At 42.3% G+C, this 15840-nt stretch overlaps 1 protein-coding gene across 1 annotated transcript in view; it reads left to right on the top strand.

Annotated features, from left to right (window-relative positions):
- The window catches only part of LOC128975399 (bifunctional heparan sulfate N-deacetylase/N-sulfotransferase 4), a 79655-nt gene that overhangs the window by 23653 nt on the left and 40162 nt on the right, over positions 1-15840 (top strand). The window contains exons 2-3 of the mRNA XM_054392263.1: positions 4916-5003; positions 11043-11197. Of these exons, the coding sequence (XP_054248238.1) occupies positions 4916-5003; positions 11043-11197 (243 nt within the window). The remainder of the gene's footprint in view (positions 1-4915; positions 5004-11042; positions 11198-15840) is intronic.

Raw genomic sequence — 15840 nt, 5'->3', positions numbered from 1 at the left:
CTTTTCCTGCTAAGAAACATGAGATTAATTGTTGTTAGCTCAATTAATCTGGCATCTGTCCTCTGCACCCTACAAACCATTGCACATGCAAGGAAGGGCTCAGGATTTAGCAGTAATATTGATCCATGCAGACCTTTGGGTTAGCAGTAAAGCCTCTTTAATTACTTTGGCTGACTTTCAGGAGTTGGGTTGTTTTTTTTCTTAAAGGTGTCTTGGGAAGTCTAATACCACATCTTAGTGTTGTTATCACTTAGCTTAGGTTTGGAGTTGTGGTCCCCAGAGAAACACCTTCTACCTCAGCCTGGCTTGCCCATGCTTGCCATCAAGATCAGAAAAAGTCCTCTTTTACCTTCTCTAAGGATTTGATAACCTCTATGCTTTCCTTAGCCTGAGGTGTTTTGACCTTTAATTAAAGGGAAAATTTGTTGTCTTCCATTCAGAAGGAAGCAAATAATGAACTCATTAAAATGAGGTTAGTGTTCAGGCCTTAGAGCAATAAGAGCTGAAGTCTCATTAGCAGCTAACAATCCAGAACATGGCACATAAATAAACCTAATATGGCAGAGCAAAATGCCTTGGTGCATTAAATTTGAGCAGAATCAAATGTTTACAGTCAATGATGTCTGGGGCATGAAGTTTTAATATGCTTAATAAAGGAAAGCAAATTGCTTTCTATTAGGCATGAAATGTTACTGCAGAAATTGCCCCAAAAAGTTGATTATGTAAATGAGAGATAGAGTTATAATTAACAAGGACAGAGCAGGAAAATATCACTTCTTCTTAATAGATGCACCAATTATGGAGAATAAAGACACAGCAACTTCAAACCCACGAAAGGTAATTATATGGAGAAACATAAAGGGCTGCTGAATGTAAATGTAATGTAAAGAAGAGATCTTGTGGAAGTCACAAAGAGGAGCCTCATTGACAAAGCAAAGAATCAATTAATAAAATGAAACCCATGAGTTTTGAGAGATTCCAGGCAATTAAATGTTTCTATCTGAAAGAACAGCTTGGATTGCCTTACACAAAAAAAAATAACAAAACCAAACACCAACAAAACACACTTTGCTTAGCCTGGTACTGAGACATGTCTATGTCTGGGTGCAAGTTCTTTCCATGGAGAGTGATAATTATTTAGCATGATCTATTTAACTGCCCAGCAATAAAACACCAGTGAGCTCCAGGTCTTACTTCAACACTCCCTATGAGTTGGAGAGGGAATGCCAATTGTATTTTCACATGCAAGCAGATTTTCTTCACTTACAGCTCTTTTAAGCCCCAGTACCCAGAGGAAAACATCCTAATCCCACTGACTCTGAGGAAAAGACGTAACACTGGCAGATAGAACTTAAGTACTGTGGTGAGGTGAAATATCCAGGAGAAAAATCTTCTCTACCAAATAAGATCTGTCATGCCCTTTCCACACACCCCCCTCCCCCCTACATTCCTCTCTATTAATTTCTTTTCTGCTGAATTATAGGCAGCTCCTACTGCTTCTCCCACAGCAAAAAGAGCAAAGTCCCAAAGTCAGCTTGCAATGGGGACAGGGATGGGACAAGGAAGGAGAGCTGCCAAGGGGAGCTGGGGACAGCACAGCAGGACCAGGCAGAGTGTGAATTGCTGTGGTTGCACCTGGCCTTGAGGAGGATTTCCAGCTGTGCAAATTCAACAGCCCTTCTCCATCCTGCAAACCTCTTTGGAATCAAATAAATTACTTCCACTTCACATGAAGGCTGCACAAGTCCCAGAGAGGTTTCTGGCACTGGATGCCAGGGATGTGCAGCTCCTCCATCCTGCACCGTTCCGCAGCTGGAGGACTGCCCAAGCAGCAGGGTTTGCAGTCATCCTCACAAAGAGGCACACAAGCAGGGTTTCACTAACCCAAGAAAGTACAAGAAGGGTGATGGAAGAATCATAGAATGCATCAGTTTGGAAGGGACCCTCAAAGATCATCTTGTCCAAGCCCCCTGCAGTCAGCAGGGACATCTCCAACTAGATCAGGGCCCCATCAAGTTTGTCCTTGAACGTCTCCAGGCACGGGGCCTCCACCACATCTCTAGGCAACATATTCCAGTATTTCTTTCTTCACTGTGAAGAACTTTCTCCTAATACCCAACCCAAGTCTACCCTGCTCTAGATTAAAAGATTAAAGCTGTCTGCTCTTCTCCTCATGAAGAACTTTTCTGTGCACTTCTAAGGAAATAAAAGTTCTCATTCTTTACTGGGAAAATGATCAGTGAAGTCAGTACACTACTGTAAGGGAGACAGATCCTAAACACCTAATCAGAGATTGTTTTTTATACTGAAAGTTCAGAAGATGTTAACCTCCCCCCTCTACAAACAATCAAAGAGTGACAAAAATTTGGACTGACTTAACTGACAATACCTTCTCAGTATTAAAATGAGGTGAGGGCATGAAAATGAAGTTGAGCTGTATACTATATGAATTATTAAGCATATATGGAAATAACACAAAAAAAATAATTCTTTAGTACCAAGCCAAATGCAGTTGAGTGACAGATTTGCCCTTTAGAGGAAAACGTTTGACACACAGCAGGTTGCAGGATTTACATCTTAATCCTTGCTCTGTGGTTTTAATGAGGCCTCACTGGGCTGGAAGGCTTCTGCCTATCCTGCAGTTCTGTCATGTTATTGAGGTGGGAAACCAGAGAGAAAAACCCAAGTGATAAAATGACGCTTGCTTTGTGTACCTTCTTACCCTGAACAGTATGTGATGGTAATTTCTTAAGATTGTCTTTCCTCCAAATTTTAATTGATTTTGCTCAGCCTATCAGTCTTTCTCAACATATATAAAATGCTCTAGATAGCTTGCAAAATTACACTACAAAAATATAATGACTCCTATTCTATGCTTGTGACTTCAATGGTTGTAATTCAGTGCCAGTTTTTACCAGCTGAGAATTTTCCTCAATGTCTTAGCTAACAATGGTTTGATCTCTAAGAGTCTGCATTTGAACAACATTCAGTTGTTATGCATTATGTAAACATAGTCCCACATGTGAAACTGTCACAGCATTGAAATAATCAACTTTCTAAATGTCTGGCAAGATAGGCTGGAAACCACGCTGCTATCTTAATATTTAATGCTCAGGTAGATCTACTGTCATTAGATCACTTTATTTCCTTTAGCAGGGAAAGGAATTTGCTTGGTGACTGCTGTAACTGATAACCACTTTGTTTTACATCTTCCTTACCACCCAATAGCTGCTTCTATTTAAAAGATGAAGGCAGACACACTCTGTCTGACAGTCTTTTGTACTCCACTCCCAAGCTGCCTGGCACACAACTGATGCCTCTTCAGAAGGTGGCTGTTAGCACGTGGTACTTCAGAGGAGGCTTGTGCCCAAAAACCTGCGTGATAAGGAGGGACTCAGCACCTCTTAGTTAATGACCTACAGCAAATGCTGACAGGAGCTGACAGCACCTCCCAACCCACTGCAGCGTAAAGGAAATATGATAAATCATGAGACTGCAGAAATCTGACCTGCTTAGTTCAGCTCTGCTCTGGAGCAGGACTGCACAGGCCATCAATCTGCATCTCAGCTGTTTAATCCCTGATTTCATCATTTACTCTGGACTGGTGACGCATTTGGTTTATGGCCACAAGTAGAGCTTGGTGGTCGTGGTTTTTAAATTAAACCAGGGCTTTGAACAACAATTAGAGCTATTTTCCTATAATATTAAGTGAAGTTACTAATGGGCACACTAAACATTAATTTTTCCAAATGAAAGGAAACATTAGGTGGACTCAGACTGCATGCACACCACTGCAACCATTTTGTCTTTGAACTGTGCAAGAACATGAACATTCAATCAATAGAAATGTTATTAATAGATAACGGGAAAAGTTCTCAAGAGCCACATAATGGAGACACAGCAAACTGATGAAAATAGATCTTATAACCCATTCAACATTGGCAAGACCAAGAGGGAGATAAATGCACTACCCATTTCACACATGCAGGACGTCCAAATTCCGTGGGCTGGTGATTGAAGGTGGGCAGATATCTGTGCAGCAAGGACTATCTTTAGCAGCAGTGCAGAGCTGACAGCTAACAGTAAATGTAGATCTCTCACACAGCCTGAACCAGCTAAACCATCTTTTTTCTTTCTCTGGTGGTTGGAAATACTTCCAAGCAAAAAAAAAAAAAAAATGGATAAGTGGTCAAGACTACATCTATGTCTTTTGCAAGCAATAACATTTTCCCCCATTCCATTTAGACTGGTCTTGTCTTTGCTTGGAAAAAAAAAAAGACTAAAAACAAACAGGAATTTCATTTCTGATGTGGACATTGCTTTTACCAGCAGTCAAAACTGGAATTTTGCTCATTCACACTTAAGCCTGTACAAGGTATTCAGAAACAAGCAAAACTCTTTCTGCAGATAAATAAATCCCAACACCTCCACAACTGGATGGCAAGTAGCATTCCTGATTTTACTTTGAGTTTTAAGCTTCATTAATAACCCAAAGCATATGTGACTTTGTGACTTAGCATATTGCTGCTTATGGATGGCTGGATTCAAGTCCTGCCATGGGTCACTGCAAACAAGGTTTAGTATCTTGGTCCAGTTTGCAGAACCAGGAGCTACTTAGGTAGTATTGTGAGCACTGTTAAACCATCATAGAATCATAGCATGGTTTGGGTTGGAAGGGACCTCCAAAGGTCATATAGTCCAACCCCCCATGCAGTCAGCAGAGACATCCTCCACATCAAACCATGATGGAACAAGTTAAGGTCACTGTAATAGTCTTACAAAAAAAAGAATGAGCCCAAAATACAATGTGCCACATTCTCCAGTCCTTTCTTTTTGTATCTCCTCAGCTGGACACAGCATTTCATAACTTAATACTCGTTTTTCTAAATGCATGTTCATTTCTTCTTTATTTCAGGCTTTGCTAGAGACTCAGAATTTACTGCGCACTCAGGTTGCAAATTTTACCTTCAATCTTGGATTTTCAGGAAAATTTTACCACACAGGTAAGAAGGAATTTCATGCTCTCAAGTAGATACCCGTTAAATAGGTGACAGGATTTGAAACCTAGCTTTAAACATGCCCTTGGTGGTAAACACCACCTTGACTCAGTGGAGGAGTAGGCAATACACGCTCCACTGTTTCATCATCCAGTGTCTTAATTCAGTATCTAAATGGGCAAAGCTATGGATGAGTTTCTCAGCAGCATGTAGATGCCCTTGGTGCTTTTCTAAAAGATGTGTGGTAGTAAATCTTAAGGTTATATATAGCTAACAGATCTTTATAATCCCACAAAAGACAGAACAGCACAGAAGATACACTAAGAGGTTTTTTTTCCAGTACGATAGGTATGATGCAATATAACAGATTAGAAAATCCTCTCTCAACCTCTGAAGAGGCAGAAGTGTTGGAATGGGATGCACAAGATCGTGTTATGACTGTAAAGGTAATCTGTCTGAGAGGCCTCAAATCAGGAGGGATGATAAAAGGAAAACAAGATGAAAAGAAATTCACACCGAAAGCCGCCTCCTTTCACACTCTGTGCAGGAACAAGTTGCATGCTTGCACCGTGATTCTGTGGAAGATTAGATGCTTTTACATTTCCTCCTCCTCATAACTCCTTTCTCTCTTTGCTCCATTTCTCCACAGCACAATGCCCCCTTTTTCACTTATTTTTGGTCTTTTGGATTTTTTTTTCCTCTTCCCTTGCTTTCTTAACACTTTGCTGCACCTCCACTCATGCTTCCTCTGCTGCCACTGAGCCACCCTGTTCCCTAGTACTGCTAAGGCAAAGAAGGACACAGAAGCATAGAATGGTGGAGATTGGAAGGGACCTCTGAAGATCATCCTGTCCAACCCCCTAGCCAAAGCCAGATCACCCAGTAATGCATCCAGATGGGCCCTGAAGTCTCCAGAGAAAGAGACTCAACCATCTCTCTGGGCAGCCTGCTCCAGGACTCCAGCATCCTCACAGTAAAGCAGCTTTTCCTCACTTTGAGGTGGAACCTCCTGTGTTCCAATTTATGCCCATTGCCCCTTATCCTATCACAGGGCACCACTGAAAAGAGCCTGGCCCCTTCTTCTACCCACCCCTCAGATAGTTGGAAATATTAATAAGATCCTCTCAGTCTTCTCTTCTCCAGGCTAAACAGCCCCAGGTCTCAGCCTTTCCTCATAACACAGCTGGTCTATTCACTTAGTCCTTCTCATGACCCTCTGTTGGACTCCCTTTAGTACCTCCCTGTCCCTCTTGAACCAGGTAGCCCAGAACTGGACACAGTTCTCCAGATGCAGTCTCACCAGAGCAGAGTAGAGGGGGAGGAGAATCTCCCTTGATCTGCTGGCCCGGTAGACCATTTGCCTTCTTGGCCACAAGGGCACATTGCTGTCCCATGGATAACTTGTTGTCCATCAGGACTCCAAGGACCTTCTCCATGGAGCTGCTTTCCAGCAGATCAACCCCTAATCTGTACTGGTGCATGGTGTTATTCTTCCCTAGGTGCAGAACTCTACACTTATTCAGACACTCCTTTCAAAGGAGAGACCTCCTGCACTTGTCCTTTCCAAACCCCATACTCTTCCCACCTTTGAAGAGCAGCTCCAAAATCCTCATTCAGCCTTATTTAGAGCTGCTCATTGGGTGATGGTAGGGAAGTTGAGAAAGTTATCCGGGGCAGAGGCGGCATTACAACAGCAAGAGGATGAGAAAGGACCTTTAAAAGTCAGGAATTATGCAATCTCAGCTGTCACAGGCTATTATGAGGAGGGAAAGGAGCTCACAGGGAGTGAGGAAGGTCTCTCCTCTCAGTGTAGCTGTATAACACTCCCCTCTTCATCATCAGTCTTTGAACACCAAACATGACCTTACCTGGATCTTATGCCTGTTGCTTCACCACTCCCTAAGAGAGTGCAGAGGTTCTTAGGACAAGGGGAGATAAGGAAACATTTGAGAGATGAGTAGAGAGAAAGAAACCAAAATTATGGATATGTATCTCCATTGCTTTCAAAGTCCAGGCTGTTTTCCCCTTGTGCAAGCACATAATGCTAAGCAACTGCTGCAGGAAACCTTCCAGGCTAAAGGCACAGGGTGGAGAGCCTGACAAAAATGAGAAACAGAGAGAGATGGAATTGCTTATAACAAGGCAGTGGCAGACCTGTGATTAGAAGGCAGCTTCAGAGGCAGAACTGCAGTACTCTCCTCACTTCATCCTGGCCTGCCTGTGCTGTTATTCCTTCTGGAGATTAATTGGACACACATGTAATACAGCAAAACAAAGCAAACCAGCCCGAGGCTCAGAGCTGCTTCACCGGAGGATGCTTGGTTGTGACCACCTACAGAGCAAAGCTGGTATCAGCCATTCCAGTGTCCACTGCAGTGAGGTAACTCAAGGAGGGGAGGAAGTGGAGAAAGAGAGAGTTTATTACAAGTATTATGACATGCAGAGAAGTGGCTGGCACCAGAGATGTAGCCTTTCCCCCAGACCAACCCCCCCTGACCCACCAATGCATTTTTCTTTCATGCTAACAGCCTCCAGACCACTGTCACAGATTTTCTTGCCCAGTTGCTCTAAGGCTGACCAGTTTCAGAGCAAATAGGAGAATGTGCCTATGTGCCTGCCCTCCTAAGACTCTCCAGGTTTGCAAAAACAGCCCAGAACTGCTTAATGAGTTGAAGCATGTCACTGGCTCCAGTAAGAGACCTGCTGCTGCCTGCACTTAGCAATGCATCTGAGTTTTGAAGTGAACACTTCATTTACAAGTTGGTGGTGGCATTTTGTCACATCAGCTTAGTGGAAAGGTTTCAAAGTATTCTCCATGCAATATATACTTTATTGACTCATTATAAATAAAACATGGAAAGGTATTCTTTAATTACTGTAAATGTGGCTGGTTTGCCCAGAGAGGCTTTCAGCATCCAATACTCAACATGTTTTATTAGCACGCTGCAACTGCTGTGCCTTATTGACTTCCCTAATGTGTGATTTTTGCTCTCCTTTCCCAAACTTGAATCATTTTAAAGCTACAGGAGGGAGATGAGCATGGGCATGTGTTGGCAGATTAAACAGTTATACATTTTCGTCAGAAGTTGTTGCTGACATCTATACTAGAAATACCAATTCTAGCTGGTATGCCTGTGCACAAGGACAATAGCTGACACATCAGCCTTGCTGCTCATTCTCTCACCCTCTCCTCTCCCTTCTGTGGTGCTGGTAAACTCAGCACTACTAGCAAAAAACTGAGTAGATCCTGTTAGTCATGCAGTTTCAGCAAACACTTTCTATTTGTTCATTCTGTGGCAACAGAAATTAAGAGGTTCTCAGGATTTACATTGGAGATAGATAAGATCACAGAATGGTTTGGGTTGGAAGGGACCTCCAAAGGTCAGCTAGTCCAGTTCCCTGCAGGGAGCAGGGGCATCGTCCACTAAATCAGGTTGCTCAGAGCCTTTTTGAGTCTGACCTTGAATATCTCTGAGGATGGGGCCTCAACTACCTCCCTGAGCAACCTGTTGTAGTGTTCCACCTCCTTCATGGTCAAGTTCCTAACATCCAATCTCAGTCTCCTCTTCTCTCCTTCAACCCATTGCCCCTCATCCTATCCCTGCAGGCCCTTGCAAACAGTCTCTCTGAAGCCTTCTTGCAGCCCCCTTCAGGTACTGGAAGGCTGCTTTTAGGTCTCTGTAGAGCCTTCTCTTCTCCAGACTCAACAACCCCAGCTCCTTCAGCCTGTCCTGGCAGGAGAGGTGCTCCAGCCCCCTGATCATTTTTGTGGCCCTCCTCTAGACCTGCTCCATGAGGTCCAAGTCCTTCCTTTGTTGAGGGCTCCAGAGCTGGACCCAGTACTCTCTAAGTGAGGCATTACCAGAACAAAGTGAGAGAATCACCCATCTCAGTCTGCTGGCCATGCTGCTTTTAATTACTGATAGAAACTTCAATCTGAATTCCAGTTTTGAGCTCAAAAGAGACCCCTAAATTATGGTTGTAGTTTGAAGAGATGGGATTATTTATTATGCACAAACTCTGAATTATTACCTACTTGTGCAAAGTGCATACTGCATCCCAAAGCAGATCTATGTTCAGCTCCTTGATTGTAGGGCTACTGCATTTTTCAGATTTCATGTTAAAATGAAGATAGAAAGTCACATAAAGAAAGCTGATTGTAAGAGAAATTCAGACCTCAAAATCCCCTTGTTTTGCCTCCAACACTCTAAATAAGGGATTAGGCAAAAATATTTAAACAAATATAAGCACTCACCCAGTGCTTCATTAATCCTTTGAAGGAGGCTTATTACAAATAGCACTACTTAAGAACCTACAAAATCAAACAATACTCTTTTCAAAGGCTTCTACAGCAAGTTATCCTCCAAAGTGACACCACTACCACCAAATGTTAACTTCCAACCTTTCTGGTTCAGCTCTGCCCTTACAGGGTGGGGTTGTTTGTGTTTAAGCTGGGAAGTCTTGTATTTAACAAGTAGCTGCACCTAAGTTTACAAGAAAATTGGTAGGAAAAAGCCAGGATTTCAAAATGTAGTCTTAATAACAAAGTTATTTCAAGAACCATGCTCTACCTTAAATGTTAATGAGGCACTACATTATACTTTGACCTAAATCCTATGTCAAGTGATTGTAGTTCTTTATATATTTAAAGTACCCATTTTTTCCCCACCCTCTTCATCCCTACCTTCAGTTTTCTACCTTTGAGCTACCAAAGAAACCTTCAATAGCTTCACAATCTCCTGTCCCTTTCTGTTCTGTCCTATTTTGAAAGACTACGTTAAGTTTCTTTCCCCAATCACATTTCCCTTCCATGTGCCAGGGTGAGTGGAAGTGAACCAAACATCTGAAAACCCAGGAGCAGTACACAAGGCTTGCACAAAGGTCAAGGCATTCACAGAAGGAACAGCTTTTTAGTAAGGAGCTACCTACAAAACAAGGTTGTTTTCTTTTTCCACAGCACTCCCACCAGCAGGAACAGCTTTCTTAGAACTTGCAGAGGGGGAAATAAAGTGTTCCAGTGACTCCAGGAGAAAGTTTCAAAGCAAAGCTCTCTTCAGGTAGTAGCATTCTTCAAACACCACTGTAGTAGTGAAAACTAGAGAGCTGAGGTGTGTGCACCAAGCAGCCACCTCTGCATGCTGCTGCCTCGTACCACAACAGTGACACCCATGGAGCACTTTCTTCCAGTGACTTTTACAAAACATTGAAAGCCTTGTAGGAAGAAAAGGCAAACCAATGTTTGCAGCAGTAGAACTGATTTTGACAGCTATTTCTTTGACTCCTAAATGGTAAAGAAAGAAGAAGGAAAGCTGCTAATAACCTGAATGTTGTTGAGCACTTCGAAGGTGACATTGCTGAAATGACCAAAGCACCACAGACGTGTGTGCAGATGATGGAAGCAGGGTTGTGTCATTTCTCACAGGGAAGGTTTTCTTTGTTCTAACCACAAGGGCTTGCTTCTGCCTGCAGCAGATACTCATCACCAACACAGGACTCCATGTTTTTTTTCACTACAAGATTACAGCTGGCAAAAAATTGAACACTGAACCATCTGGAAAACTTTAGCCATCACAATTTCATGTATTCCACCTAATTGTATTTTGCAACTACTGCAAGTCTGTTTCACACTTTACCCAAAATTATCAGATTTCGCCTTACTGAAGCTAATAAAGCAGCAGCCATGAGCTGGAGGGGGTTTGGCAAGGCTCTGACACACAGCTCCAGCCAGCTACAACTGCAGGACCAAAGCACACAGACACAACCTCCACCTTCACAGCAATCCCCAGAGCATTCCACAGCACAACTATCAGCCCTCACAAACTAATTCTTGTTCGAGTTACTGTCAGTTAACAGCATGCCAGGAATAGAAAGCTCCACCCCGGTAATTCACCTTGCTTCTTTTAAGATGATATGGTAGTACCTATCTGAAGCACAGTGAAGCATTCAGGCCAAGAAAATTGGGGCTTATGTCAGCTTCTTCTGTGATTAAACAACAATTATGGACATTTTTTATTGGTCTTTTTTTTTTCTTTCTTTCTTTTGCAGGAACTGAAGAGGAAGATGAAGGTGATGACCTGCTGTTGAAGTCTGTAGATGAGTTTTGGTGGTTTCCCCACATGTGGAGTCACATGCAGCCTCACCTCTTCCACAATGAGTCATCACTGGTGGAGCAGATGATCCTCAACAAAGAATTCGCAGTAGTAAGTAGAAGTTACCAAAAGGCTCTCTTGGATACCTTTCCCATATGACAGCTATGCTTTCCAAGCTGATTTTATGGTTATCTATACTACACATTCCTATATTTATATTGCTATGCAAATAAGGCAGAAAAAAAATGAAAACTCAGCCCCCAAAAAAGCCTTTCTGTGACTCATTCTGGGGCTGAATTTTGTCCTGGCCTTTTTCTCTGACTTAGGCTTTATGGAGAGGTAGCAGCCTTTCACCCAAGCAAACTTGTGAGACCATAGGGAGCAGAAGCAATGAAATCTCAGCAGGTATCAGCTGGGTTTTCAAGCCTTAGGGACGTCTATACACAGGTTAGCAGCTTCCTGAAGTCTGGTGCAAACATCCTTAACAGGGGACGGAGAAAGATGCAGTGACCTCTCGATGTTGCTTATGGTTTGTGAAGAATCTTGAAGATAATGTAGTAAAGAGCAGAAACTGCTGGATTTTGCTTTGCTTTTTTTTCATATAATCCACTTTACAGTACCTTTGTGCTTTTTTTTTTTTTTTACATATCTAACCTGTTGCTAATATTTATCGATAATGATGCTTCATTTTTGCTCATTTGTGTTGTTAACTTACAAGAGCTATCCAGTTAGCATTGCCCAGTGCTCAGAGTACTTGTACTCCAAGGTCAGGTGGGAACTATTTAGAGTCCTTTCAAGGGTAATTCTACTTGCTTATTGAGCATGACAAAGAAAACCTGAAATCCATAAGTGCTCACGTTGGAAAAGACACTGCATGGTCTTCAAGAAATGCCAAGCAAGCAGAGCCACTCCAAAGAGCAGAGTGACATAGTGGGGCTTCTGCTGCTGCTCAGAGACCACAAGTCTCAGCCTTTCATAGCTCAGAAAGGCCAAGCCAGCAGCTGCCCCTTCCTCCCATCCCTCATGTGAGCCAAGGCACATTCGAGAACTCAGCAGATGCCTGAACAAGCAGTTGGAAGCAATTAATTCTCTTGTTTACAAAAATATTTTCCTAACAACCTTTAAAAGAAAATTCATTAAAAATGGCTTAGCTGTTTACTCCTCTTGCCAGACTTTCCCCCTTCCCACCTCCTGCTTGGCAGGGTGTTTGTGCAGAGGCGGTTTGGATGGCTTCTTTCCCTTTCTGTAGCTCTGCTTTACTGTCAGCCCTCATTCCTGGCATGGCCTGCTCATGCTTTTTGTGTAGCCTGGCTCAGAAAGCCAAATAGAGTTGGGATTTTAAAAGCAAGAGTAATGTTTTTTAAATAATCTGTATCTCAAAAATATGTGGTCTGATCCTCCTTAAATCCATGGGGAAATTCCCCCAATATTTTCAGGAAACAAGAAGTCCTCTAGGTCAAACCACCTTTAGGAGTAAAAATCTACAGCATAGCCTGGAAACAGGGCTGGTAATGGAATCTGTTTGCAACTCCAGCTACAGAAGGATAAAGCCCACATCCCTATCATCACTGAAGGGTAGAGACTCCTTAGGGTGCCTATAAATAAGGAGCTGATGTCAGTGAAAGGCTGCTGTTATTACAGTTTTATTTCCTGCTAACATTTGGACAGGGCTTGTACCAACCTCTTAACCTTGAATCTGTATGAGCTGTACAATTTACTTACGAGAACAGCTATTTCCAAAAGGCTTCCTGTGAAATCCTCTGTGGGAGGAATTTATCTTCCTGCTATGACAGCCTTCCTGATAGCCATCAGAGAGGTCCCAGCCATGACTTCAGAGTAGCTCTGTACCCTCCTCTGCTTTCTCATTCTCAGCATCATATCTTATCTGGGGAAGGAACTCCCTGTTCTGCAGCAGCACTTCTAAAAAACCTTCCAAAACTGAAGCCAACCCCTCTTTATTATTCCTTGACTTTCACAGTGTGGATCCAGATTGAAAATTAGAGATCTAGAACACTACCCAAAAAAAAAAAAAAAATTATCTTAATGTTATATGTGTTTATTTGTGCTCTGGTATCTTTAGTGTTAGACACAGCTTGATGCTGATGCCATTTTATCCTGCATTTCCCACTTTAAGCTGCAAGTAGAGATGAGACTTCTGTGTGAGTTTCTGCCAGGAAAGTTGCCATAATTATTTGGAACCTCGATCGCATCCATTTGTCACCTAAGGTGGAAATTTCTTCAGTTTTTAAATATGGCTAGGAAGGAAATGGGGTCTTCAAGATGGGAGAGCACATCATGATGACTGACAATTACAGTCAAAGTTGCTTTCAGATCCCAAATTCCACAATAAAAATTCTGTTCATCCAGACTTGTTGGCTTCTCCTGGATTTATCATTTCAGAAAAAGCTAACACACAGATCACACTGTGCAGAAACCTGCACCAAATCCCATCAGCCAACAGTTTCTCCATGAAAAAATATCAAGCTTGGGATTGATGTTGTTCACTGTGGGGAAAAAAAGTTTTATGAAGGGAATGTCCTTCCCTTGATTATTGTAGCTTAAAGTCAGTCTTAAACACAAAGCAGTGCACCTGAAGCAGAGCTCTAGATGCACATCAGCACAGTTTGTATTGTCTCTTGTATTTGCACTGTATGCACAACCTTGGTTTGCAGGAGCTCACACACACAGTCTGCTGAACAACAGTGAGCAATACAGTTGTTACAGCTGGCACCTAGCAAAAAGAGCTCATCCTGTTTTACATGGATATATCCATGCCTTGGAATGCTGCTTGCTAGAATGGGGGTGTACAGCAGCCTGCCTCAAACAGCTGTATCACAAAATGCATGTCGAAGTTAGATATCTAACCAGCTTTGTATACATACAACTAATTGCTAATTAGATATCTAACCGCTTTGATTTCAGTGCAGGTACACCTCTGTGTATCTGGGGCTTTGTAAAATCAACAGTCTTAAAAGGATTCCTTTGCATGGGAATTGCTTGTTAACCAGGAGACTGCCTTTAACAAGCGCCTCCAAATTATTAGATTGTGCCTGACATATTTATTCCTTCTGTTTCACACCTAGCTGATGAGTGGAAGAGACTTTCTCATATCTGTCTTAAATGTTATAAGCAGTACAGGAAGTTCTGCCTGGTAACATCCTTGTCCACACAGGCCTGAGCAATGGCCCATCCACAGCCTCATTCCCACTGCCCTCACTGCCACACCTCTCAATTGCTCACATTATCTTCAACCTTAGAGGAGCAAGAGGGAGAGATTTTAACTCTGCTGAAGTAACTTGCAGACTACCTGGGAGTTTGCTACCCCAGTGTCATCTTATTTATGTAAAAGTGGATGGCATGTTTCAGAGCCTGGATAAGGAAATGGCAAATGACATTAATTTGATTATCAGTTGGAGCCTACTTAATTATATTGTGGTTTGTTTTTTGTTTTTTTTTTTTCTGTCAGAGGATCCTAAAATCCTTTAAAGACATTAATGGATTAAGCCTTGGATTAAATTTTGCAAACTGATAATATCTGAAGTATTATTCCCCTTGTTCACACGCCATGCAATCAATACAATGAGAGAAACAAATTGCTCAAGCTGAAGTCTCTGATAGTAAATATTCCAAAAAAAATAAAATAACTAAGTTTTCACTGCCATCCTTTAATCACAAGATATTCTTCCTCCTCACTTTTGTGCATTCTTATCTAACAAAACCCAAACAGAATATATTTAATCCAAAGCCTGTAGCTCTTCATTTTGTCCCTCGATTTGTTTGCTCAGTGATTATCTTCTGTGCTCATTTACAAGCATGTGTGCCCAGAGCATAGTTAAGATCGGGCAAAAATTGTCATCAGCTGTAAAAAGGAGGCTGGAATCTGATATAAAAAAGAGGCATGTACAAAACAAACACATTGATTCAGAGATACAGAACAAACAAATCAATTTGGAGCCTGTCCACTAACACTCCTTAGCTTCAATCTCCTCTTTATAAACCAGCTACTGATGCACTTCCCACTGCCTAAAATTTTGAGCTGCTCAACCACAACGAAACCAAGAGCTTTTAATATACCAATTAAATACCAAAAAATATGAAGATCAGAGACCGCATATCAAAGGCAAACATGATGCAGAAAGTCTAATTTGTCCCATTATTAATGTTGGAAAGGAGAGAGAACCACCAGAGATTCTCTCTAAAAGCGTTCAGCAAATGCTCTGCATAGATAGGATAACACTGCCTTGTGCAGACAGGATGAGATTTATTCTGCCTAACCTCAAGGTCCTTCTGAAGCACTCCATCTTCGTTAATGTTTTCATCCCTACGAGGAGCATGCTTTGACAGCACATCCCTGACTGCCTCTACTTTCTCAGCTCTATTTGCTACCACAGGCATGCAGAGCCTACAGGCTTCCTAGTCACGGACAGCTTGCTCTGTGCTGGGCTGCCTTTCTTCATCTCATCTTCAGGAATCTAAGATCTTAAATCTCAACATCATCTCTGCTACTTGACAGTGGGAGGCATGCCTAGAACAGGAGTCACAGTGGTGGCTGGGAGACTCCCTTGTAAGACATCTGAAAAGCTGGCTTGTCCCCTGGCCCTGTCAATCCTTTTCAATCCTCGATCTGATTGACAGCAAAAGAGAACTTGCTTCATTAAGACCCCTTGTACTCTCTGCTTGGTGCATTGGGCAGCCACAAGGCAAAGAAGCACACCATGGAGATGGAAAAATGTTGGTGAGAGCAAGTACCCCCA

This window comes from Indicator indicator, chromosome 25, assembly GCF_027791375.1.
Source record: "Indicator indicator isolate 239-I01 chromosome 25, UM_Iind_1.1, whole genome shotgun sequence".
Lineage (NCBI taxonomy): Eukaryota > Metazoa > Chordata > Aves > Piciformes > Indicatoridae > Indicator > Indicator indicator.
The sequence above is the reverse complement of the archived record's forward strand: the minus strand, read 5'-3'. Positions and strand labels throughout refer to the sequence as shown.